The sequence below is a fragment of the Mus caroli genome, unplaced genomic scaffold (assembly GCF_978045245.1).
Source record: "Mus caroli unplaced genomic scaffold, Mus_caroli_1 scaffold_18, whole genome shotgun sequence".
Classification (NCBI taxonomy): domain Eukaryota; kingdom Metazoa; phylum Chordata; class Mammalia; order Rodentia; family Muridae; genus Mus; species Mus caroli.
This window is the reverse complement of record NW_028227273.1, coordinates 23602440-23627673: the sequence shown is the minus strand read 5'-3', so window position 1 is coordinate 23627673 and position 25234 is coordinate 23602440. Positions and strand designations below refer to the sequence as shown.

Genomic DNA, 25234 nt, shown 5'->3' with positions numbered 1-25234 from the left:
TGAAGTGTCAGGGGCAGGCTTGTAACCTGGAGGTGCAGATTTGATGGAGAGTAACCTGGAAACTGGTGCTAGGGGCTAGGTACCAGTCTGTTAGTTAACTCAAGTTCAACCTTAGGTCAGGTCCTCCAAGATGGAGTCTGAACCCAAGATCTGATCTCTCACTGGAAAAAAAAAATTTTTTTGAAAGATTTATTTCATTTGTACTTACAAAGTCTGTGTCGGAGGATTATATGCCACATGTGTTTGAGAGCCCAAAGAAGGCAGAAAAGGGTGACAGATGCCCTGGACTCCAGTTACAGTCAGGTGTAAGCTGCTAGGTGAGGGGTTGCTGAGCCCCCAGAAGGACAGAGAGCAGCCTTAACCACTGGGCTCCGGCTCCCGCGGGGATCTTCCTGCCTTCACCCATGTGAGCCCTGGGATCGCAAGCACGTGCCACCATGCAAGCCCTCACATTTTCCATGGCCCTTAAGTACCCAGGAAGGGAAGGATGCACATCAGCCAGGCGAGACTGAGTAGCCTGTGGAACGAGGAAAGTGTGCAAGCTTGCCAGTGTTCAAACCCTCCGTAAAGGGAGCAGCTCGGTGGCAAGCCCTACCCACCCAGATCAGCCAGAGCTGCTCCGGCTGTGAAGTAAACTGGAAGGCGGGATGGGGGTGGGGTGGGGATGTCAGGGTCACTGAAAGGCTTCTGGCAAAGCGACTCTGCTTTTCTGCCTTATCATAAGACAGATAGGATAACCAGAGACCTGATTTGCCTGTACGAGTCTGAGGTTGATCCTGTTGCCTCTCAGCCAGTACTGTTAATTATTTTTAGTATCTCTTTGATCTTTAAAAGTGCCTGGGTTTTGAGAATAAATTATATGGTCATTCTAAGAGAACTGAAGTGAAGTAGAAGTAACAGGATATTTGTTTAATGCTTATCTTTTTAAAGGCTGTCAGTGCAAAGAGTAAAATCAGAAATCAGGACAGAGTTGCATTTAACACCATGGCTGTCGTTAGAGATCTCTGGTGTTCTTACGGCCTGCTTCGTTTTAAGAACTTTTGGTCTTTATGTAACTTAGAAAAAGAGAGAGAGAGAGAATAAAATAGTTTGATGTGGTGGCACTTGACTGTGACTGTAGCACTAAGAAAGCTGAGGCAGGGTGTTAGGTTCAAGGCCATCCTGGGCTTCATAATTAGTCCTCGTCCCAAACAAACATGTACAAGAAATCGACTCAGTTACTGGAGACTGGCTTGTTTACTTGGTTCTTCATGGCACTGGCTATTTGCATGGATTTTTCTTGGCTGGTTTTCTCAGATTGAATCAAATTACAAATAAATTACTGGGAGACAGTTCGTTCTACCATACTTTAAACTCCTCAGGAAAATGCATGCAGCAGTGAAGCCCTGGGTCCCCTTCAGTGTCTGGGCTGGATGAGGCGCCACTAGCATCTCAGGACACTTTGCATGGTAAGAACACCAGGGTCAACAAAGCATTTGCTGTAGGCACATGAAAGTCTCCAATGGCTGTGGACCAATGGAAAAATAGGAGGTGAGAATATCATTTTGTATTCAGGCACCATGGAGAGTCAAAGAAGAAAGCACTCTGGTTTATTATTACACTCTTGCATCTCCCCCTAACTTTTCAAAATATAAAAACAGAGTGTTTAATTTCTCAACTATTCTGAGGTTGTGCTCTCTAAAGGGCTGTTTGGGGGCATGGTGGTATGTCAGGGTTCCTGGGAGAAACAGGAGTAGTATTATAACGGGGTTGGGGGGGGGGCGGTGGAGTTCAGAATGTGGTTCAGATGGCTCAGTCCTGAAAGAACTGGTCAGTCTGATGCTGGGTATTTAAACAGATAAAACAGGGCTGGAGCCATGGCTCAGCAGTTAAGAGCGCTTACTGCTCGGCAGAGGCCCAGGGTTTGATTCCCAGCACCCACATGGAGGAATTCTCTCTTCTAGCCTCTGAAGGCTCCTACATACTTGGTACACATAAACTCATGCAAGCAAACACACACATACACACACAAACACACACAAATAATAAGTAAGTAAGTAAGTAAATAAATAAATAAATAAATAAATAGTTCTTTAAAAAGTGGAAGGGCTGAGTGTCCCCTCTCTCCTGTCCCCACTCAGGTCTTGCTATATAGACCAAGGTAGCTTCGATCGTACTGTGTAGCTCTGGTTGGGCTCTAATTTACCATTTTTCTGTCTGCCAAGTGCCACAGAGATGATTGTGCTCAACAGTGACCTTCCCTCCCCCAATGCTTGCCAAGGAGAATCAAGCCCACAGCTCTGCACAGCTAGACAAGCATCCTTCCACTCGGCTGTGTCTTCCACTGAGCTGTGTCTACAGTGCCTCGGGTTGTAGTTTTCCTAAGCGTAAAGTTCTAAATTAAAAAATTATAAATCTACCTGAACCTAGATCGGAGGTGGAGCCCTTGCCTAGCATGTGCAAGGACCCAAGTTCCATCCCCAGCAACACACACACACACACACATTACTGTGCACAATTTGTAAACATTCAATTCTATAAGCAAGTCCTCAGAAAGAGAACTGAGCCCTGTAAACATTGCTGACCACAAGACAGAACAGGAGCACCATGGATTTACTGTGGTTATCACCCCTAATGTCATACCTATCCTGCCCATCTACGGATGAATTTTTTTTTTTTGTTTTTCTTTTACGTATGTATGTATGTACGTATGGTGTGGATGTGTGCATGTACACATGTTTGCATGTGTGTTGGCACACATGGGGCACATGTATTTATGTGTTGGACTCCAAGACTGATGTTGGGACTCATTCTTGATCATCCTTCCTCCTTTCACGGAGGCAGAGTTCCCAAAATTAAACCTAGAGCCCACCGATATGGCTAGTATTCTTTTATAAAAGAGTATTTTTTTTAAAAAAATGTTTTTTATGTATATATGTTTAAGCCTGCAAGGTTATAGACACTGAGTGTATATGTGTGCCCATGGAGGTCAAAGGACATCAGACAGCCTGGAACTTGAGTTGCAGGCAGCTATGAGCCACCTGATGTGGATGCTGGGAACCAAACCCAGATCCTCTGCCAATGCAGCGAGTGTTCTTAGCACAAGAGTTTGTCAGTGGCAAAAGGTTTTGAAGGATGAAGAGCTAGCTAGGTGAATTAGGCAGAATTTATGAAACAGGAGAAAAGAGGTTTTGCTGGTTGGTTCTACAGCATCAAGCTCCTCTAATACCTCGCTAGCCCTCTCCCTAGCCCAGGTTCCCTAGACTATCCTCCAGGAAGCAGGGCCACCAATAGACCCCAGTACACAATATGCCCTAAGGATGGAGGTCCCAGGGTGTGGAGAGAAAGCTACAGAAGTCAGCTAAATTTTGACGAAGAGCAAACCAACTATTATTTAAATGAGTGAGAATCAGAATGAACACTGTGCTGTGCGCTGTAGATATAGGAAATAGCTTAGTGGTAAGAGTGCTTGCCCAGAATGTATAAGGCCCTAGGGTCAGTTCCCAGTATTGGAAAGAAGAATGAGGAGGAGGAGGAGGAGGAGGAGGAGGAGGAGGAGGAGGAGGAGGAGAAGGAGAAGGAGAAGGAGAAGGAGAAGAAGAAGAAGAAGAAGAAGAAGAAGAAGAAGAAGAAGAAGAAGAAGAAGAAGAAGAAGAAGAAGAAGAAGAAGAAGAAGAAGAAGAAGAAGAGGAGGAGGAGGAGGAGGAGGAGGAGGAGGAGGAGGAGGAGGAGGAGGAGGAGGAGTGGGTAGTGGCGGCACACCTTTAATCCCAACACTTGGAAAGCAGAGGCAGGCAGATTTCTGAATTCAAGGCTAGCCTGGTCTACAGAGAGAGTTCCAGGACAGCCAGGGTTTCACAGAGAAACCCTGTCTTGAAAAACCAAACCAAACCAAACCAATAAAAAAATAAAATAAAAAGAAGAAGATAAAGAAGGAGGAGGAGGAGGGATGGGCGAGGAGGGGGAGGGGGGAGGAGGAGGAAGAGGAGGAAGAGGAAGAAGAGGAGGAATCGGCAGGGCACTTCTTAGCAAGAGCCACCTGGCAGTTGTCAGTGGTGACAAATGAAAGTCACCTACGTTTTAAGCTGTTTCTAAACACATATGCAGCCGTGGTCTGTCTTGGAGAACAGACTCGTTATAGCTGACCTCACTTGTTTAATGGTGGCTTACTCCTGTAGTTCTCATACTCAGGAAGATGAAGCAGGAGCTCTGGGGGTTTGAGGCTGTTGGCCAGCTGTGGTGGAGCAGGCCTTGATTCTGCCTTGAATCCCAGCAGAAGCTGGCCTGGTCTACAAATCAAGTTCCAGCCCATCCAGAGCTACACACACACACACACACACACCCAGACACAGACACAGACACAGAGAGAGAGAGACAGAGACACAGAGACACAGAAAGAGACACAGAGAAAGACAGAGTCAGACAGACAAGACAGACAGAGAAAGTACTAGTTTAATAAATCTTCACCACTGTTCTCGATAGGGTGGTATCTCCCAACTTGTCCTCTAGTCCCCAGAGGTGAGAAGACAGAAAATGTATTCTTAGGCCAGTGGTAGTGCACGCCTTTAATTCTAGCATTTAGGAAGCAGAGGTTCAAGGCCAGCCTGATCTACAGAGCAAGTTCCAGAGCTACACAGAGAAACCTTGTCTGGGGGAAAAAGAAATAAAAGAAGAAGAAAAAGAAATTGTATTCTCTCCTTACTTAATTTTTTTCTTGGTAAATAATGTTAACTTTCCAAAAACGGAGTACAAATTTAAAAAGAAAACTGTCAAGGCTCACTCCTCTCAGCTCAACTGCAGCCATTTTGTATTGTAGTCTCCATTTTGCTCCTGAGGTGAAATCAAGTTCACGTTCTCAGACTGCTTCCCAGAAGCAGTCATTTGTAGAAACGAATGAGCACATGCCTTTAGTCCTAGAACTCTGGAGGTGGAGCAGGAAGATCTCCGAGATTAAGGTTAGCCTGGTCTACATATTGGGACCCAGGGTCCTAGTTTGGGTTTTGTTGCTGTGACAAAAACCACTAGGGGAGGAAGGGATTTAATTTGATTAAGCTAGGGCAGGAAGCTAGAGGCAGGCACTGAGGCAGAGAACACTGAGGAGAGAAAGCCTCTCCCAGCTACCTTTCTTATCGGGGCCAGCACCATCTGCCCCACACCACCCCGAGGGTGGGACGCACTGTCCACAATGCGCCGGACCCTACAGACATACTCATAGGTCTGTCTGATGGAGGAAATTGCTCAATTGCAGTTCCTTCTTTGGGTGCACTCATTCAAACACCATTTATCTAGTCTCCTTACTTACTAAGAAAGCTGTGAGTCTCTTACACACTCAACTGGGAAGACACTGGATCGCTAATAAAATGACTTCTGTATCTGTGAATTCACCGGAGCGTGCGTGAACTGCCTTATAATGAGAGGCTAAAGGTGTGTCAAATGCAGATGGCGAGGGCAGTCTGTACTCATCCTGCAAGAGTATACGCAGGCATAAACACCTACAACTCAAGTTTGAAATCTTCACAACACTGCTTGGCATTAACGTTCAGGAAACCCACAGCCAGACCACACCAGTTACCTTTGGCAAAGGGCTCAGGAAGGCCAGTTACAGAACAAAGCTATTAACTCCCTAGGCTACAGGGTCCTTCAGAGGCTGCTACGGTCCCTTAGGGAAGGCCACTCCTAACACTTAGACATGGTGGCATACACCTATCATTTCAGCACTAGGGGCCCAGGCAGGATGATCACAAGTCTGAGGTCAGCCTGGTCTACAGGATCCATTTTAGTGCAGCCAACACTACACACACACACACACACACACACACACACACACACACACTTTTGGGTGATATAGTTTAGTAGTTTAATGGTAATGTGAGAGACTAGCTAGGTGCAATCCTCAACATGAAAAAAAAAAAAAAGCAAGTTTAGCTAACAAGCTAATTTTATCATATAATTTACAGATAGCATATATGAATAAAAATGCTATAGATTTCTTTAAAAAATACTTATTTGGGGGCCAGGCATGGCAGCACACACCTTTAATCCCAGCACTTGGGAGGCAGAGGCAGGAGAATCTCTGTAAGGTAAAGGTCAGACTGAGTTCTAGGACAGCCAGGGATACAGAGAGGAAACCCTGTGGTTTTTTAAAAACAAAAACGAAAACAAAAAACAAACAAACAAAAAAAACAAGACAAAATTTATTTGGGGGCTGTAGAGATGACTCAGCAATTAAGAGCACTAGCTGCTCTTCCAGAGAATGCAGGTTCGATTCCCAGCACCCACATGGCAGTTCACAACCACCTATAACTTCAGTTCCAGGGGATCCAACACCCTCCACAGGCAGTGTGGGCACATGGCAACAGATAGACATGTAGGCAAAACCCCACAGACATAAAATTAAAAAAAATTTTTTACTTAGGTATGTGTGTTGTATGTATGTATGTATGTATACATGCATGTATGTATGTATACATGCACTCACATGTGTGGGTGCTGAGGAGGCCAGAGAGAGTGTTGCTTCCCCTGGAGCTGGAGTTATAGGTGCTTGTGAAAGGCTCAGTGGGATTGCATCTCCAACCACTGAACCATTTGCTCAGCCCCATGAATTCACTTTGTCTGTTACAGTTTTGGGGAAAACAGCCTCCCTCCCTCCCTCCCTGTGTTAGGCCTTCAGTCTTACCTGGCCTCTCTTCCCCAGATAACCCTCTAACTTTGCTGCTGTGGTGGCGCCATGTTTTGCACAGCTGTGTCAGATCATCACAGCGGTCGGCTGGGATCACTGTGCACAACTCCCTCCCACATCCAGGAATGAGGTCTTTGTGAACATTCATATTGCGGAATGTAATGTAATGAAGTTATGTTTTGTTTCTCCTAGGGACATCCCTGGGATTGGAACTGATGGGTCATGAGGTAACTCCAGGTTCACTTGACACAGTGGAGGCTCCCGTTCACAGGCCCACCAGGAAGGGTGCCCACCAGGAAGGGTGTGGGGGCTCCAGTTGCTGCCTTTTATATTCAAATAACCCAGGTGGACTTGTAATTTATCTTTTTATGATTTTAATGAGGGTTTCCCTCATGAGTAACCAAAGTCACCGTCATTTTGGGTACACAGGAAATGAGTTTATCTCCTGTGGAGGAATGTCTAATCTTTGTCCATTCTTAAAAAAAAAAAAAAAAAGTTTTGTTTAAGACAGGGTTTCTCTGTGTAGCCATTGCTGACCTAAAATTCACTTTGCAGACCGGGCTGGCCTCGAACTCAGAAATCCGCCTGCCTCTGCCTCCCAAGTGCTGGGATTAAGGCGTGCCAGCACCGCCTGGCCTATAGTTTCTGTTCTTATATTCAGATCTTAGATCTATTTTGTGTGAGGTAAGGATTTTATAGCCAGCAGTCAGTTAGTGGGGCATCTACAGTTCACTGGGAATGATGTGTTCCTGTGATACAGTAGATGATAAGATGTGATATGATAGCCGGGCGTGGTGGTGCACACCTTTAGTCCCAGCATTCAGGAGGCTGAGGCAGGCAGATCTCTGAGTTCGAGGTCAACCTTGTCTACAAAGTGAGTTCCAGGACAGCCAGGGCTGTTACACAGAGAAACCCTGATTTGAAAAGCCAACCCCAAACCAACCAACCAAAAACAACCCAACAACTAAACAAATCCCACTGTAATACAAAAACATTGTGAAATAACTTGCCCATCAGTATTTAAATGTGACTTTTTTTTCCTGTCATGTACTCAGATGAACATAATTTTATTGTTACGGCCAGTACAGAAGCCACAGGTGTGTTTTATGGTATTACAGTATTCTCTCATACAGTAGGAAGTGTGCTTGAGTCTGACACCTTCAGTTACTCACACATCTTACACACATGTATCACTGATTGAAAATCACCGTCCTTTGGTTGATTCCATTTCACAAGCTCAGGGAGTTATCCCCATGACGATAAATCCAGAGATAACTATTTACAGTTTCTGCCTTGACCTAGGAAGAACAACTGCCCTGACCTCAGAGTACTGAACAACTCTACATAAGGAAGGAATACAAGACTCGCCTGCTTTCTTCAGCAACATCTGTGCGTAGTCAGGAGTACAAACAAGCCAAATCCCAGAATTCTGGAAACGGTTAACTTTGTACGGTAGGTTAAGACCAACCTGCTGAAATGTCTTCAGCTCCGCAGGAAGAGCAAGAGGAGGAGGCCTCCACACTGGCATTCACGATTACATACGTCCACTCACCTTTGATATTGGCCTTTGTCCACTGCACCGCTGCCTTGTGCACGCTTCACAAAGCAGTTTATTTGTATCTTGAAGTTCTTCATTATCAGTGAACACTGCAAACAAGATTGAGCACTCTTCTGTACTGAAAGCTCCCCTGTCCACTGGAGTACAGAGAGCAGTTTCTGGGTCTTGATTTATAACCTCAGAATCTCTATATTTCACCAGCCTGAAAAGTACACTCAAACTAAGGTGTTTCTTTTATGTTGCTGGCCTTTGCTACTTTGTGGGTCCGCCCCCCCTTTATTCCTTCCCCCCTCCTTTCCCAATTCCACCCCCTATCACTAGACAGAAAAGGAAGGATAGAGGAGGGAGAGAGACAGAGACCTCTGAATCATACTTCTTTCCTTTTGTTCTTTGACCACAACTACTAACAAACCACCACTTCTCACCAACCCAGCCTCTCCAGGCTCTAGCAATCGCAGAAATTATCTGCAGCTGGCAAAACCAAGCTTCTGCTAGAGCCCGAGGCAAAGCATGGTCAGCTGCTGCAGACAGGCTGAAGCAGCCCCACATCCCACACCTGGGTAAAGTGAAAGCACAGTCCTATAATGCTCCTGAGTTTTAAAGAACACAAAATTCCAGATTTCTCACTACCGTTTTCTGAGACATGGTCTTCTGTATGGGTTGGCTTGATGACGCTTATATTCTAAAGGCTAACGTTGGGCCCCCAAGAGTGGTTACCCCAGAGACAAGAGTCTGCCCTTAGATGCTAGCTAAGTGACTCTGTTCCCAAGTTATTATTTCTCATTCATAAAGATGCCAACAGCCAATAGCTGCGCAGGAGAGACATAGGTGGGGTTTAGGGCTTAGGGTCAGGAGAACCATGGAGAGAAGGGGCAGGAGGAGGAACAAGCTCCTATGGGTTAGATGAGCCACGAAAACATGGCCCCGGGGGCTGGTGGATTGCAGTTAGGAACAGCCATATGAAACAAAGTAAATAGTATGTAATAACTTGTTATGCATAGGAAAGTAGATTCTAATAGCATGGAGGGTACGTATTCACTCAGCTCTTGTGCTGCTTAAGGCTTTGTAAATATAAAGGGTGTGTGTGTGTGCATGTTTATCTGGGAACTAAATGATCTAAGGTGGGGTAGAAACCCTGGGTCCGGATTAAATTATTTCTACAACAGTCTCCTATGTAGCACTGACTGGCTTGGAACTCACTATGTAGAATCGGTTGTCTTCAAACTCCCAGAGATCTGCCTGCCTGTCTCCTAAGTACCCCAGTCTCCACACTGTCTTCCCTATAGTCAGTAGTCCAGATACCATTTAAGTGAAGAACTCTCTTGAGCTGCTGCCTTCGTTGCTGGGGGGGGCAGGCTTGCTTCTTTTCTGCAAGGGCTTACTTGTTCCTGAAGGACCGTGTGCTTTATAATCCCTTCCCACTGTCTTTATCTGGTTCCTCCACCATCTTCAGATTTTTCTCCTTTATAATTTTATCACTCTGATCATCTATAACTGGGGAAGACAAATCAAGGAAGATGCATGAACCAAGTGGTGGTGGTGGGGGGGCAGTCCTGCATTCATTCACCACACAATTTTCTAGTTAGTGTGCCAAAGATTCGGCTCACGAAACTTTTTTTTTTTAACATCTTTCTAGTTTTCCAGTAGAATCACCAAATGCTTTTATTCACTCTGTGTCCTCTTGTCCATCCCATCTAGAAAGCAGTGAGCTAGTTCCCAGCTGTCTGGCTGCTAGTAGCCTGTATGCCTTGATGCTTTTTCCTTTTTAGCCCTAAGAGCGCTTTCTAGTTATTTCTAGTTATCAATTTCGTCTGTGGTCTCTTGAATCTCATTAAGAAACTGATTCAGGGCTGAAGTGGTCTGGATGCTCGAAGTTTCCTTCTGAAGGTTCGGTACCAAAGCAGGTGGCTCTGTTGGCACAATTCTTCCAGAAGTTTGGAAGTCTTTTAGGCAGTTCTCTAACCACTGGTACTATCTGGGACTCGGTGTCCACAGGAAGGCTTTTTTTTTGTTGTTCTTCTGGTTTTTCGCTTCCAGATGTTTTTCAAGTTCGATGTGTCTATTATTTTCCTCTTCTGCTTCTTTCTCAGATTTTTCATTCTACTGGCTACCTTAGTCTTAGCAAATATTCCATTCCACATTCACTAAAGCATTTATTTGAAATCCCTTGCTCCGATACTTTAAGGTGTCTGCACATAGGATCCTGAGAATCCTCACCTGGAATAGTTTTCCTTCATTTGTCGTTTGTTCTTTGGCCATGTTAGGCACTTCATGGATTGCTTACTGACACAATTCACAGAGAGGGTGCTTGTGACTGCCTGCCTTGCCTAGAGCTAGGCATCAGCTCTCATACCCTCCCACTCCCCCAACCCCAGCCATGGCTTGGAGCAAAACCACGGTTAATTACTTTAAAACTTGTTTTCAGATTTTTCTTTCTTTTTAAAGATTTTTAAAATTTTATTTTATGTGCATTGGTGTTTTGCCTTCATATATGTTTGTGTGAAGATGTCAGATCTCCTGGAACTGGAGTTAGTGTGGCTGCCATGTGGGTGCTGGGAATTGAAACGTGGTCCTCTGGAAGAGCAGCCAGTGCTTATAATCACTGAGCCATTTTGCAAACACGGCTTTCAGATTTTTTCTAAGACAGGGTCTCATATAATTTAGGCTGGCCTTGAACTTGCTATATACCCAAGGATATTAGAGTTACAGGGGTGCTCCTCCACAGCTGCAACTAGTTCTATTATTGCCAATTTGTGTTCAACACTGCAGACCCTGAGCTCCACCCACACCGAGGAGTCACGTCAGTACTTTGTACTAAGGCAGCTTGTACAGAGCTTTACATTTCAATCAAGGAAACCACTAATTTTTTTGGGAGGAGAAATGATTGTTGTTTATTAACCTTGCTGCATAATCAGGAAGGATTAAAAACACACATTTCCTGGAACAGAAAATTGTACCAAAAGTATTCCTTACAAAATAAATTCACAGAGCAAAAGTCTTGCACTTACAGAGACACACACAGCGTATGTTAGTGTGAATAAATGCACAGTTTAGATGTTTATACAACAGATCCCTAACAAACTCTTTGAATTCGTGTTTTCTTTATCTCTTAAAAATAGTTGTAAAAAATTAGAAAATAATGCAAATGTAGAATTAAAGCCAAGTGCTGCTGCATATCTTACTTATATACAAGATACAGTCTTTAGGCTGTCCTATCACCAACCCACACAGGACACAATCTTTAGGCTACCCTATTCTCACCAATGTTTTTGTGTATCTGAACATTTAAATTCCCAGACAACTGTGCTTTCTCTGTTTTAATGCAGAATTCAACTTTCCACATATATTTACAGTTAAATATCTAGTTCTAGAATTTTCCTTACACAAAAGACAAAGCATGTTTGTTAAATAAGTTCAGAAAAAGGCAATAAAAAGGGCTGTTTTAAGAAACAGTTCTAATATGTTCACGATCATGTTGAGGAACGGAAGTTATGTCTTCAGGGCAGCAAATGTCCCAGGGCTGGGGTGACCACCACTGGGTAAAAGTGTACAAGCCAGCCACCGAGGGCCCGGTGACTGCAATGACCCAGGAAATGTGTGCCGCCCCATGAGATTCTGAAAGTTGAATAGCTTCAGTGGCTTCCAGGCCCATTTGGAGGAACAGGAAATTCTTGCCAGGATTATCACAGTCTTCAGAAATGCTCAGTTTGGTACGTCACCTTTTGGCCTTCTGAAAGAGATAGAGAAGCAAGGCAGGCTCAGTGAACTCGGCAGTCTCCATTCCCACCTCGGTTCATACACCTGCTTCAGTTACAGCCCTCTTGAAGCAGAAAAGCAAAACAAAACCACCACCAGGATTTATATACCTGTGACTTCCTTTCCTAAACTCCTTGATCATTTCAGAATGCTTAAATATCTATCACATGAACTCTGCTCTAACTCTGATCCTTAGTGTAAATAGTTAATACAATTTTTAGTTATCTGGTAATCATACACATCTCCCATGTGAGTATGTCTATAGTATTCATGGACAATCTGAATTCCAGCTCCTTGACAGCATAATCTGAGATAAAACTGCAGATTATTTACTCCCTCGCCGCTCCTGCTTTTGAATGAAATTATGATTTCAAGAACTAGCTGAGGCTTTAGATGAATGAGTGTGTGTGAGGCCCTGGCCTCAGCAGCAGCCTTAGCTGCTCTCTGACCGTCCCATCTCTCACTTCCCTCACATGTAGTGATGAACACAGAAAATGCCTTGGTATTTATGTACTGTTATGCAGACACAACTAAATTCTCTAACAACAGTACCTCCAAACATATACATTTTAAAGAAACCGCTAATTTGTAATAAAAGACCCCACATTTATGTATTTTATTTAGTTTAAGTGTATACACATGCATGCCTGAGTTATTCACGTGCATTACACGCACACAGGATCTCACAGAGATCAGGGGAGGTGTCTAATCCACTGGAACTGGTGAGCCATCACGTGGGTGCTGGGAACTGAACCCAGATACACTGCAAGAGCAAGTGCTCTTAACTACCAAGCCGTCTCTCCAGCCCCTTAATACAATTTTCATGAGTAGAAAACCAATTAGAAGCGCAAGTGTCTTCTTGACATTTGACCAATACAACTCCATATATTGATATAAGCATATGCTAAAACTCATGTTCTTTCACACTTATACCCTTGAGACCCAGACTCTCCTCAATTGCCATCGTTTAAGTTACAGCTCTGTAGTGCTTCACAGAATATAGTTGTTTCTTCTAGTAATGATATACCAGGCTAATAAATACGATATGGGATTTTTGTTAAGAGCACAAATAAGTAAAAAATGCAAAGATAAATATATAAATATTATTTCTTCTTTTCCTATAAAAATTGTTCATTTTATGAATGAAATCTGTTATTTCTATACTGTTAAGGATACTTTGGGCCAGCACACAAAGGCACTTGCTGCCTAACATGACACCTTTGAGTTTGATCTCCAGGGCCCACACAGTAGAAGACAACTAACTCCTGCAAAGCAACCTCTGCTTCCATCAGCAGACCATAAGCATGCAGGAGGCAGACAGAGGTGGGCAGGTTTCTGTGAGTTTCAAGTCAGCCTGGTCTACACAATGAGTTCCAGGACAGCCTGCTCTACATAGCAAAACCCCGTCTCAAAAATAAAATAAAACACTTTTTACATTGCTTACATGTTTAAATAATACTTTGGATATAAACTTGTAAGTCTAAGCCCTTTAACTTTTATGCATGTATGCCTTTGATGAAGGTAGTAAACTATTATTATAAACACTACTACTAACAACTACTAAAATATTTCTTCCTTTTCTATATTATTATAAAACCTCTCTTGGGGTGGGGGTAGGCAGAGATAGGGGTGACTTACTTAGCAGTATTCTCGAACTCAATATTGCTCCTACTGGTCCCAGTCTCTGGATTCTCCCACCTCACCCTCCTGAGTACTAAGATCTCAGGAATGTACCACTTCACGTCCAGAATGATACCAGCCAGGTAGCATCCTAGGGAAAGCTAAGGAAGCTGTTTCCATCACACTTAACCCATCAGAACCCTCAGCTGAGCCAAGGTGACCAGAAGGATCATTAGAATTGAATTTCTTTCTCGGAGGTCCAGTTCAGGGCACTTGCCTTCTAGGGTCTCTTCATCCTGTTAGGTTGTAGCCACCAATCTTTACTTCGCATACCCATTACTGTCTTATTGAGTGGCAAAGCCACGAAGCTTTATCTTTATGAAATTTGTAAACTTCCCCCTCAGCTTTCATGTTTCTCTCTGTCCATCATCATCAACCATCTATACCCAAGTCCTTCCCCGCTGGGCTCTGCTTTAATACTTTTTCCTGACCACTGACCCTGTTCATCTCTGTGTTATCATTTTCTCTCCTTTGCCACAGCAGTTTACCTTTTTGTTTGTTTGTTTGGTTTGGTTTTCCAAGACAGGGTTTCTCTGTATAGCCCTGGCTGTCCTGGAACTCATTCTGTAGACCAGGCTGGCCTCGAACTCAGAAATCTGCCTGCCTCTACCTCCCGAGTGCTGGGATTAAAGGTGTGTGCCAACATGCCCAGCTGCAGATTACTTTTAAATATGACAAGGCAAGAGCCTTGTCAGTTCTATTTATGGAACAACAACAGTGTAATTGAACATTCAAGTATTTGCTGAATATGCAGGAAGGGAAAATATAGGACATCAATTCCAAATATAACAAGTCTCATGGTTGATATGAAAATGTTATTCAAATAGTGTCAACACACACACACACACACACACACACACACACACACACACACTACTACCACTCTCTATTCTCTCCTAGGGTAGTATCCTGGCTAGTTTTGTGTCAACTTGACACAGTCATCTGAAAGGAGGGAACCTCAACTGAGAAAGTGTCTCCATAATATCCAGCTGTACAGCATTGTCGTCACTAGTTATTGATGTGGGAGAGTCCAGCCCATTATTGGTGGGGCCATCCTGGGCTGGTGGTCCTGGGTTCTATTTGAAAACAAGTTGAGCAAAAGGCCTAAGGAGCAAGCCAGGAAGCAGCACCCCTCCATGGCCTCTGCATCTGCTCCTGCCTCCAGGTTCCTGTCCTGTTTGAGTTCCTGCCCTCACTACTTTTGATGATGGACTGTTATATGGAACTCTGAATGAATAAACCACCTTCTTTCCAATTTGCTTTGGTCATGGTGTTTTATCACAGCAACCGTAACCCCAACTAAGACAGGCAGCCTTCTAAATCTAATTTAAAAAGGATAGCTCTGCCAAGTTAGGTTGCCAAAGGCTCTGTTGGATTTTTGACGAATTACAAGTGGTATTTGATTGAGCAAATCAAACATAAAGCTTTAGAAATAACTAATGCAGAGATGACTGTGCACATTACTACTTATAAAAGTGGTGACTTCATTAAGTAGGAGATAGTATATTGAAACTTACGCCCCAAACATACAAGTAATTTCATTCTATTGACTTTTAAGAACAGAAAAATAATGGACATTTCTAAATAGTACGGTATCACTGAAAAAATGATATTTCCTAAAGGAATACAATGGTTCTCTATCTTCAGAAAACCAAAGCGTCGTGTACTATGCCCTCGGGATACTGGAGATCAGAACAAGGAAGGGCTTCACACGCTAGCCAAGCACTCTGCTCCTGAGTTACCAGCCCAGATCTGCTTTTGTTTGTAAAATACTAACTTAGCCTCGGGAAATTTAGAAATAAATCTATAGTGATTCTCAAGTGTAATGACAGAGGATCTTTGATAAAGTATCCAATGATAATCAGGTCCCAGTATGCTCACCTATTCTGTCTGGTGGATTCTCTTCTCATTCTCTTAGTAGGGATTGGGCACTCTGTCACCTCAATCTTTGGTGAGTGACAAAGTGACTCATTACACCTGCGCACAGGAGTCATTCCTGTGAAGAAAATCATAAGGAACTGGTGAAGCACAAGAAAAAAGAGCAAATATAAATATATATTAACCTGCGAAAAGGAGCTCGAAGCACCACTCTCTTACTTCTGTGATGGTTAGGTCTTGTCAACTAATACCAACCAGAGCCACCTGGAACAAGGAGAGCACAACTGGGGAACTGCCTCCATCAGTCTGAGTGCACTTTGGGGCACTTTGATTGTACGAGGTGTTTCCCTGAACCAGGTGGCCCCGAATTGTATAAGTAAGTTAGAGTAGCCATGGAGAGCAAGATGGTAGCCAGTGTTTCTCCATGGCCTCCATTTAGCTCTTACACTGGCGTCTCTGGATGAGCAGCTGCAGCCTGTAAGCTGAGTGAAATAAACCCTTCCCTCCCCAATCTGCCTTTGGTCAGGGTGGTCACCACAGCAACAGAAACCTTAACTAAGTTACTATTCAAGTAAGAGGATAGTTTTAAGCATTTATCAGACAGCTTGGTGGTTATGAAATCCATTCAAGTCCTGAATCATCTGCACTCTTTCTTTTTACAGTCGGACTCATCAATGTTCACTGTCAAGCAGAAAGCTCACAGACAGAAGCACACACCGAGCTTCTGCTCTATTCGCTTCAGACTTTTTTCCTGTTCATCAAGCTCTTGCTTTTTCTTCTTCATATCAGGAGTGTGAAGGTACTGCAGCTGATTGTCCAAGTCCTCGTTCACAGAGCTCAGCCTGTACAGAGCAGTGCGATACTGCTGAATAAGATCTGCAAAAAAGCACACATCTAAATAAAGAGCTAACATCATACCAAACTCCTGTTTTACAAAAAAAGAATTAGCATCACTAAGTAACTCAGGAGAACACATCTAAAGTCATGAACCACTTAATGAAAAGAACTAGCTGAGACAACAAATGATAGTTACATTTTAATTTTCTTTGACTTCAGTTATTTCTGTGTGAGAAATGAAGTTTCAATGACTACCCTCTATATTTTATTTCTGGTTTTGTTTTTGAAGTGCTGGAGATAGAACCCAAGATGGCACACATGAGGCAAATGCCCTACCACTGAGTTCCGCTCCCAGATACCTCAAGTTTTCTGTATGAAAGTTCCTGGACATTTTTATATCCTGTCTGATACAGAGTATTCGATTTCCTTCCACAGATACAGCCAGAGGGGAAGAGGAGGAGAGAGGAGCAGAAGAGCACTAACTGTTGCACTGTGGGAAGCCAGTAAGCCCTGGCTTGTAATGAACAAACTGTGCCTGCACACACAGCAACTCAACCCTGCACAGACTGGTTTTGTATACAAGAGGATGGAAAGAGGGCAGATTTTAAAGTTTAATTGTATTATCCCGGGATACAAAAGGTTGTTTCTATGCAAGTATAGAATGCACTGAAAACCCCCACCCTGCTCCACTCCTTTCTCTCACCTGTCCACCCAGCCTATGTCCCTTATGTTCCCACAGACTCTATTTATGCTCATATGACCTCATATCAGTGTATACAAATCTGTGGCTCACAAAGGAGAGAAAACAATATATTCCCTTTGACACACTCAATTGTCTCCAATAGATCTATTTTCTTGCAAATGACATGACTTCAGTCTCCTCCACTGTTCATGTGAACCACATTGTATCCATTTATTTTGTCAATGATCACATAGGATGGCTCTATAACTTGGCTACAGTGAAGCCTGCTGTAAGGGCAGGCAGTGTTCTCTTTAATATGCTAATAAATTCTCTTGGATAAATCTCAAGGAGTTCTGTTGGGTCCTGCAATATTTTTAATCTCTCTCTCTCCCCAAACCTCCATATTGGTTTCCATAGTGACTGGGCCAGAAGTGCATAAGGATTTTGTTGATGTCCTTATCAACAACCAAAAGAGTTTTGATGATGCCCTTTCCTGACTGAAGTGAGATGAAATCTTCATGTAATTTTTTGTTGAGATAATATTTTTTGTACACTGTGTGAAGGTATGTCTCTGTCCTGCCTCACCTGCTTAAGGCTCCCTCTGATTGGTTTAATAAAGAGCTGAATAGCCAATGAGACTTCTCAGTAGAGATAAGAACTCTGGGAAAGGAGATGAGGAGGATTCGCCAGCCAGTCATGGAGGAAGGAGCAGGTGCCAGGACTGAAGGAAAAGTAACAGGCCACATGGCAGAGCATGGATTAGAATAAACGGGTTATTCTAATATGAATATTCTAATAGCTTGATACAAGTAATACATCTAAACAAGCTGGCTGGGAACAAGTCTAAGCTACATGGCCTAGGCATCATAAATAAAGAATTGTCTCTGTGTCATCATTTGAGTGCTGGCAGGTCAGAGAGTGTTCCGTGATAATTATTTACACCTCAGAAGTTTTTGTATGAAGTCATTAACATACATACACAAGCAGATGTATGAACCCTCTCGTACAATTTTTCCAACGACTGCTTTTAAAACTGTTACAGCTAAAGGAGTAGCTCAAGATTGGAAGCTCTCCAAACTTAACAGCTGAGTTATAAGTAGTCTATTACACAACGGCTACACAATGAAAACAAATGACAGCTACCAACATACAAAGCACAGAATGAATAGAGGCAGACACAAGTTGTATTTTCTATTTACATATAAATTACAAAAGTGGCCAAAACGAGCCTGTGCCATGGTAAGTAAAGAAAGTTGTGCCAAGCAGAGACTTGAAGAGAGAATAGTGAGCCGCTTCCTATAGAGCTGGGTGTTCTACTCTTTAAATTGTTCGCAGTACTGCAGAGTAAACATGCTACTCAGTGCTCCACAACTGACTACATCCTCACGCCTGATTTTTAAGTATTTTAAGTATGGTATTCTTCTGATAAACCTTACCAGTGCTATGTTTATAAAATGTGTCGTTTTCTATGTGTGGATTACACTATGACAAGGAAGTGTAGCCTCGGGTTGTGCCTCCTCCTGCAATTCCAACACGTGGGAACACAAGAATGACCATGAATTCTAGGCAAGCCTGGGCTACATTGTGTCAAGCTAGCCTAGGGCAACAGAATAAAAATGGTCTCAAGCAAAGCAAAGCAAAGCAAAGCAAAGCAAAGCAAAGCAAAGCAAAGCAAAGCAAAGCAAAGCAAAGCAAAGCAAGGCAGAAGAGCAAAATGGGACTCACATACACACTGGAGTATCAAGTGGGGTTACCAGGAAAGGGGCCCGTCATTTGCTGTAGTGGATAAGCCCTGAGCTCAGGCTACGTCAGCAGATATAAAAGGGTAACAGACACTGTCCTCACCGTGGGTCTCTAGAGTAGCCAATCTCATAGAGTTTCAAGTACAAGGAAGACTGCCAGGGAAAAGGGATGGGATGGTACTAAGTTTCAGATCTGCAATATGCATTTTGGGAGAGAGATTGCATATTGATGTGAAAGTATTTAACAATACTGAACTGTGCATGAAAACAGTTAAGATGGCAAATTTTATTGTATAAAGTAAAAGCATAAAAGGCTAAAGAAAGAAATCATTGTGTTTGGTGAACACAGATGTCAAGCACATGACGGCCTCATGAAATCAAAGCAGGAGTCTGTAAGGTGCCAGCACTCCCGGACTTCATACTCAGTACAGACAGACTTTGGAGCAGATAGATGATTACATCGGCTCTGAAGGAGGCAGCTGGGAGAGGAGAAAATAAAGTGGCGAAAAGGTCCATGAAAAATATAATTTTGACAGGGTTTTGCTGGCCTCAAATTTCTGTGCAAGTGAGCCTTCCTACATCAGCCTCCAAAATAGTCAGTTAAGGCACATGCTACCATGGCTGGCTCAAAAATTCAACTATAGAAATTGAGACAAAAACAAATGATTATCTAATAAACTATTAATTTAACAAGGCAGAATACACTTTAATACATAGTAAAAAGGAGGCATTACTTGATCCTGCTCTCTTGTACTATATTCAATAAAGGACGAAGCAGGCATATTGCAACTACTTGGTTTCCTAAGAACAAACCATTTACATTGTATATATTGTACATTTTACATTGTATATATTGGTTACTGGTTAGTAATCTTGTTACATTAGACTCTGAATACATAAGCCCAAAGAGAATGTTAAAGTCAAATCAGAAATTGGATTTAGATACTCATTCAGCGGGGAATGTAGCTTAGTGGTAGAATGCTTGCTTAACATATGTAAACTCTCTCCCCTACCCTTAAAAAACAAAACAAAATAAACTAAAGAACAGGGAGTCCAGAGGAGAGACTTTTGTGACCTGGAGCTGGGGCTGTGGCCCAGTTGGTGGAGTGCTCGCCTAGCATGCAAAGCCATCATCAGTCAGTTTAACACCGGCACCACGCACACTGGGGGTGTGTGGTTAAGCACCTGCTACCCCAGCACTGAGAGGTGTGGAAGGAGGGTCAGTAAATTCAAGGCCACCTCCAATCCTATGGTGAATTCCTGGCCAACCTGAGATTCATAAGACACTGTGTTAAAACAACAAACAAACAAACAAACCCCGAAAACTCACCCCATGTTTAACTTACCTATTTGTTTCCCCAAGACCACACACTGCTTTGGTACTGGAGCTCCGAAGACCATTCCCCGAAGTTTGTCCATTGGCGGAGCTTTATTCTGAAGACCCCCAAACTTCCCATTACTTCTAATTCTATCTCCATCTCTAGTCAGGAGTGTGGGGCAGTGTGTGATTTTAACAACCTATTGAGAGCACACAAACACTAATTAGCAAAAACCTGATTCCAACTGCTCTAAAGAGTAATTAAATCTCACTTTATAAATGACATGACCCGATGGGCATGGGGACACACGCCTTTAATCCTAGCACTTAGGGAGGCAGAGGCAGGCAGATCTCTGTGAGTTCGAGGCAGGCCTGGTCAATAATGTGAGTTCCAAGACAGCCAGGGCTCTGTAGAGACACTGCCTCAAAAAAACAAAATAAAACAAAACAAAGCAACATCAACAAGAAAGAAAGAAATAAACAAATCAAAACCAAAAACAACAGCAAAAAAATCCAACTCGTAAATAAATTAATAAGCAAGAAAGTAAATGAATAAGCAGCATGGCTGTGGTAGTGTTTTTGCAAAGTTAATAAGCTAATGATATGTAAAGCGAACTGGGCAGGCGAAAAGCCCATAGACAGGAAGGGAACTAGATGAGTTTTCAAATGGTAAATGCTAGCTTAAACTAGCTTAAACTGGGGAGAAAGGAGTCAACAATGAGATTCTCCCAATTAGTCAGAATAAAAATGATCACACTGGATTTAGCATTTTATGATCTCTAGGAATGTATTCAGTAATTCCACTTATGTATGTACTCAAAACAGTCTAATGAAATACATAAGCTCACTAAGTTACAGCATATCCCCACAGAGAAACGGAGCATGCACACTGAAGGGGCTATGAGGGATCAGGCAATGGTAAGAGTGTTCTAGCATATAAGCGTGAGGAACAGAATGCGGATTCTTAGCATGCACACAGAAGAGCTCATGTGGTTGCACTCACACCCACTACTGCCGGGTTGGGGGGGGGGCGTGGAAACAGGTGGGTCAATGGGCTTGCTAATCAGCCAGCCTCCTAACCCCACACCAACCCACTCCACCCTGACCAAAGTGCAGGCTCCAGTGTCAGTGAGACCCTGGCTTAAGGAAAGGTTACAGCTAGTGCAGCACTCACTTCATCCGATATCCTCCTCTAGCCTGTACACACAACGTACACACACACACACTCACCACCCTCAAGTGTCATCGAAGAGCATTATAATTCAGCACATTACAAAGATCTAATCCAATCTAACGTTAAAGCTTAAATAGTATCTGAATTATATAGAATATTTACATAGATTATATATAATTTATAGAAATAAAGTTACATCTTAAAAAAGTATAATCAGAGGAACATCACAGATGCTCTTCCAGAAAACTGGCACTTTTATTTATTTTTGGTGATAAATCTGGCATTGAAAAATACCCTTAAACTACAACAATATGAGTGGTCACTTTATTGTTTGATGTGTGTGCAATGTCACCATGTGATTAAACTCTCTGAGCCAACTAAGGGCTAGGTCTACAGGCGTGGGCTAATTGAAAAAAAAAAATATAGTAAATTTAGTGAGCCAAATTTTTTTGTTTGTTGTTTCAAGACAGAGTTTCTCTGTGTAATCCTGGCTGTCCTAGAACTGGCTCTGAAGACTAAACTGGCCTCAAACTCAGATCTGTCTGCCTCTGCTGAGATTAAAGGCATATGCCACCACCTCCTGGTAGTGAGCTAAAAATCTGCAAATTTCAAATTACTTGGTTTGGTAAAAGAAAAGATTATGCATTCTTGGTTTTGATTTGGACTTATATGCTTTCTAAAGGTGAACACAGAAGGTAAAACTGGGGGCAGGAGCTGCATAGATGGCCCAGCGAGCAGGCTGAGCTGGGGGGTGGGGTGGTGGCAGAGGTAGCACTTGCCTTTAATTAACCCAGCCCTTGGGAGGCAGAGACCAGCCTGGTATATAGAAAGAATGCCAGGGTAATAACCAGGGCTACACAGAGAAACCTTGTCTTGAAAAACAACACAAAACAAAAACATAAAAAAACCTAGAAACCCTAAGACAAAGGCCTACAAACACAAAAGAATGTTAGTTATTAAACAATTAAAGATACTCCAGTGGTAAACTCCCCTGCTGTAAAGATGCTAAATGCTGGTGAGCCGAGCTGCCTTCAAAGGTGCCAAAGGTGCCAACAAACAGTAAACAGAACTTTGTTCTTTCAAAATCATTATGTTCTTGACCCCATCACTTCCACTGTTCTCAACCAGTGGGTTGGCAATCCCTCGGGAGGCTCACATATCAGATATCGTGCATGCCAGATGCTTGCATTATGATTCATTAACAGAAGTAAAATTACAGTTATGCAGTAACAATGAAATAATCTTATGGTTTGGGGTGGCCATCATGACATGAGGAATTGCAGCTTTAGGAAGGCTGAGAAGCACTGGTATAACCTCATGTGGCTGTTAAATAAAAGACAATATTTTCCTTTGAGAGGTTTCACGGTCCACCCTAGGCTGGCCTAGAGCTCAATATGTTGTGCATATTAGCCTTGTTCTCACACTCCTGTCTAAAGGAAATACGGGGACAGAGTGTGGAGCAGAGACAAGGAAAGGCCACCCAGAGACTGCCCCACCTGGGGATCCATCCCATATACAGACACCAAACCCAGACACTATTGTGGATGCCAAGAAGTGCTTGCTGACAGGAGCCTCAGCTGTCTCCAGAGAGGTTTTGCCAGAGCCTGACAAATACAGAGGCGGATGCTTGCAGTCAACCACTGGACTGAGCATGGTGTCCCCAATGGAGCATTAGGGAAAGAACTGAAGGAGCTGAAGGGGTTTGCAACCCCATAGGAAGAACAACAATAATCAACCAACTAGAGCCCCCAGAGCTCCCAGGGACTAAAACACCAACCAAGGAGTACTCATGGAGGGACCCATGGCTCCAACTGTATATGTATCAGAAGCTGGACTTATCTGGTATCAGTGGGAAGAGAGATACTTGGTCCTGTGAAGGCTCGATACACCAGTGTAGGGGAATGCCAGGGCGGGGAGGCAGGAGTGGGTGGGTGGGTGGGGGAACACCCTCACAGAAGCAGGGGGAAGGGGATTGGGATAGGGAAGTAACATTTGAAATGTAAATAAATAAAATATCAAAAAAAAAGGTAAAGTTGAAATAGAAGTTAAAAAAATAAAATAAAATAAGAATGTGAACCACTACACCCAGCTTAGAGATGGTATTTTTACAGAAATGATCAGGCTGAGGTTGTTCAGTCTCTAATCCAATCTCACTGCTGTCCTCAGAAAGGGGAAAGGCAGACATGATGACACATATATTAGAAAAGACATGAGGAAGATAGCCAATTACAAGGAAAGGCGAGAGGCTCTGAGACAGACTCTTCCTTCACTCATGGCTCCTAGAAGAAGTCACCTCTGCCAACCACTCTGAGCATGAACTTCCAACCCAGCAGATAGGAGATAAAAAATTTCAATTATACATGCAAGTTATAGCTTTTCCAATATGAGACTGTCCCTTTTCAGTTTTAGACACCACACTCATTTCATTTTAATTTGTTTCAAATTAATGGTAAGTTTTGCATTGGTTTTAACAAGGTCAGTCATTTGTTTATATATCATCCAATGAAATGATTTTTTTTTTCCCTTTTGAGATAGTCTTGTTAAGTAACTCAGGCTGTCCTCAAATTCCAGATCTCTTCCCATCTCACAAGTATGCCTGGCTAATGGAATTTTATACACACCACATGCACACACGGCTCTGCTATATTAAAATTTTTTTAATTCTAGAATTAGAGCTACAGACTTTAAAAGAAATAAAGGACATATGATAGCTCGATTTCTAATTTTCCGAGGAAGTTCCAAGCTAGTTTCCGTAATGGCTATACCAATTTGCTCCCCCACCGACAGTAAATCAGGGTTAGTCTTCTCTACATCTTCTTGTTTCTCCATATTTGTGTCAGACTTCCCATGATGGCCATTCTGACTGGGATTAAATCATATCTCATAATAGTTTTAATTTGGATTATTCTGGTGCCCAGGGATGTTGAATCCCTTTTTAAAATCAGTTATTGGTCATGTGTCTATTCAATTCTTTAGTCCATTTGCTGACTGGCAGTTTTAGTCCCTTGTATTTTACTTCTGCAATTCTTTGTGAATTCTGGGTATTATCCCCCTTTTGACAGAAAGCCCGGCTACTACACTCTAGGGTATATACACAGAGAACTGCACAGCACACGGTTTAAATCCACACTCCTCTACTCACTGCAGCAAGAAAATAGGGCCAACCTAGTTGTCTATCAAAAGATGGATGGATAAGAAAATCTGGCATACTACCTAGCTTTAAAAAATAAAGTCACAAAACTTGCAAGAAAAGGGGTAGAATTAGAAAGAATCTCAAATATTAAGTAAGGTCACCTGAAGAATAAAAGAACCACACATGTTCCCCTTCACTCACTACACGTGGACCTGTAGTCTGCAATGCACACGTAAGCAAATGGTCACGTGCGCATAGAACACAACACAACAGAGAACGGTGTGCACAGAAACACACCAGAGAGAGCAGGTGTTCTCTAAGCCTTCCCAGCGGCTCTTCTAACTGAGAACTCACTGAGAGGCAGACTGTGGGCCTTAATGCTTGCTTATGTGGCTATGTTGATCTGTCTGTGTGGTGTTTATAGTTCCCGTTTCCTCACAATAAAGTGATTTAAAAGAATAAATGAAGTACATACCTCTTTTCTATAATGATTGGCTGCATCTAGATTATCCAAAATAATGGTGTCTCCTAACAGCATACCAAAAACTAAAAACATCAAAATATACAAAATTAAATATTGATAAAAGTAGCATTTATAGGAACATAATTTTTCAGTTAATAATTTATAGATTTATGTCAGAAATGTAAAGGTTGAACAAAATGAAAATTACTACAATATCTTTTACCTGTTTCACAATGTTCAATATTATCTGGGAATGTTAACAAATCTCGGGCAAAGACTGGATTTCCAAAGGGCTTAAAGTGTAATTTACCATTTCGGAAATGAGGTAGAGGTCTAAATTAAAAAATAAGACAAA

At 42.7% G+C, this 25234-nt stretch overlaps 1 protein-coding gene across 1 annotated transcript in view; it reads right to left on the bottom strand.

The window, feature by feature from the left end:
• Window positions 1-11090: 11090 nt before the first annotated feature.
• Window positions 11091-25234, bottom strand: part of Smchd1 (structural maintenance of chromosomes flexible hinge domain containing 1) — a 122251-nt gene continuing 108107 nt past the window's right edge. Inside the window, exons 43-48 of the mRNA XM_085833192.1 lie at window positions 25103-25212; window positions 24892-24962; window positions 20138-20309; window positions 16248-16406; window positions 15534-15648; window positions 11091-11946 (exon numbers count right to left, since the gene is read on the bottom strand). Of these exons, the coding sequence (XP_085689318.1) occupies window positions 11919-11946; window positions 15534-15648; window positions 16248-16406; window positions 20138-20309; window positions 24892-24962; window positions 25103-25212 (655 nt within the window). The 3' untranslated portion in view covers window positions 11091-11918. The remainder of the gene's footprint in view (window positions 11947-15533; window positions 15649-16247; window positions 16407-20137; window positions 20310-24891; window positions 24963-25102; window positions 25213-25234) is intronic.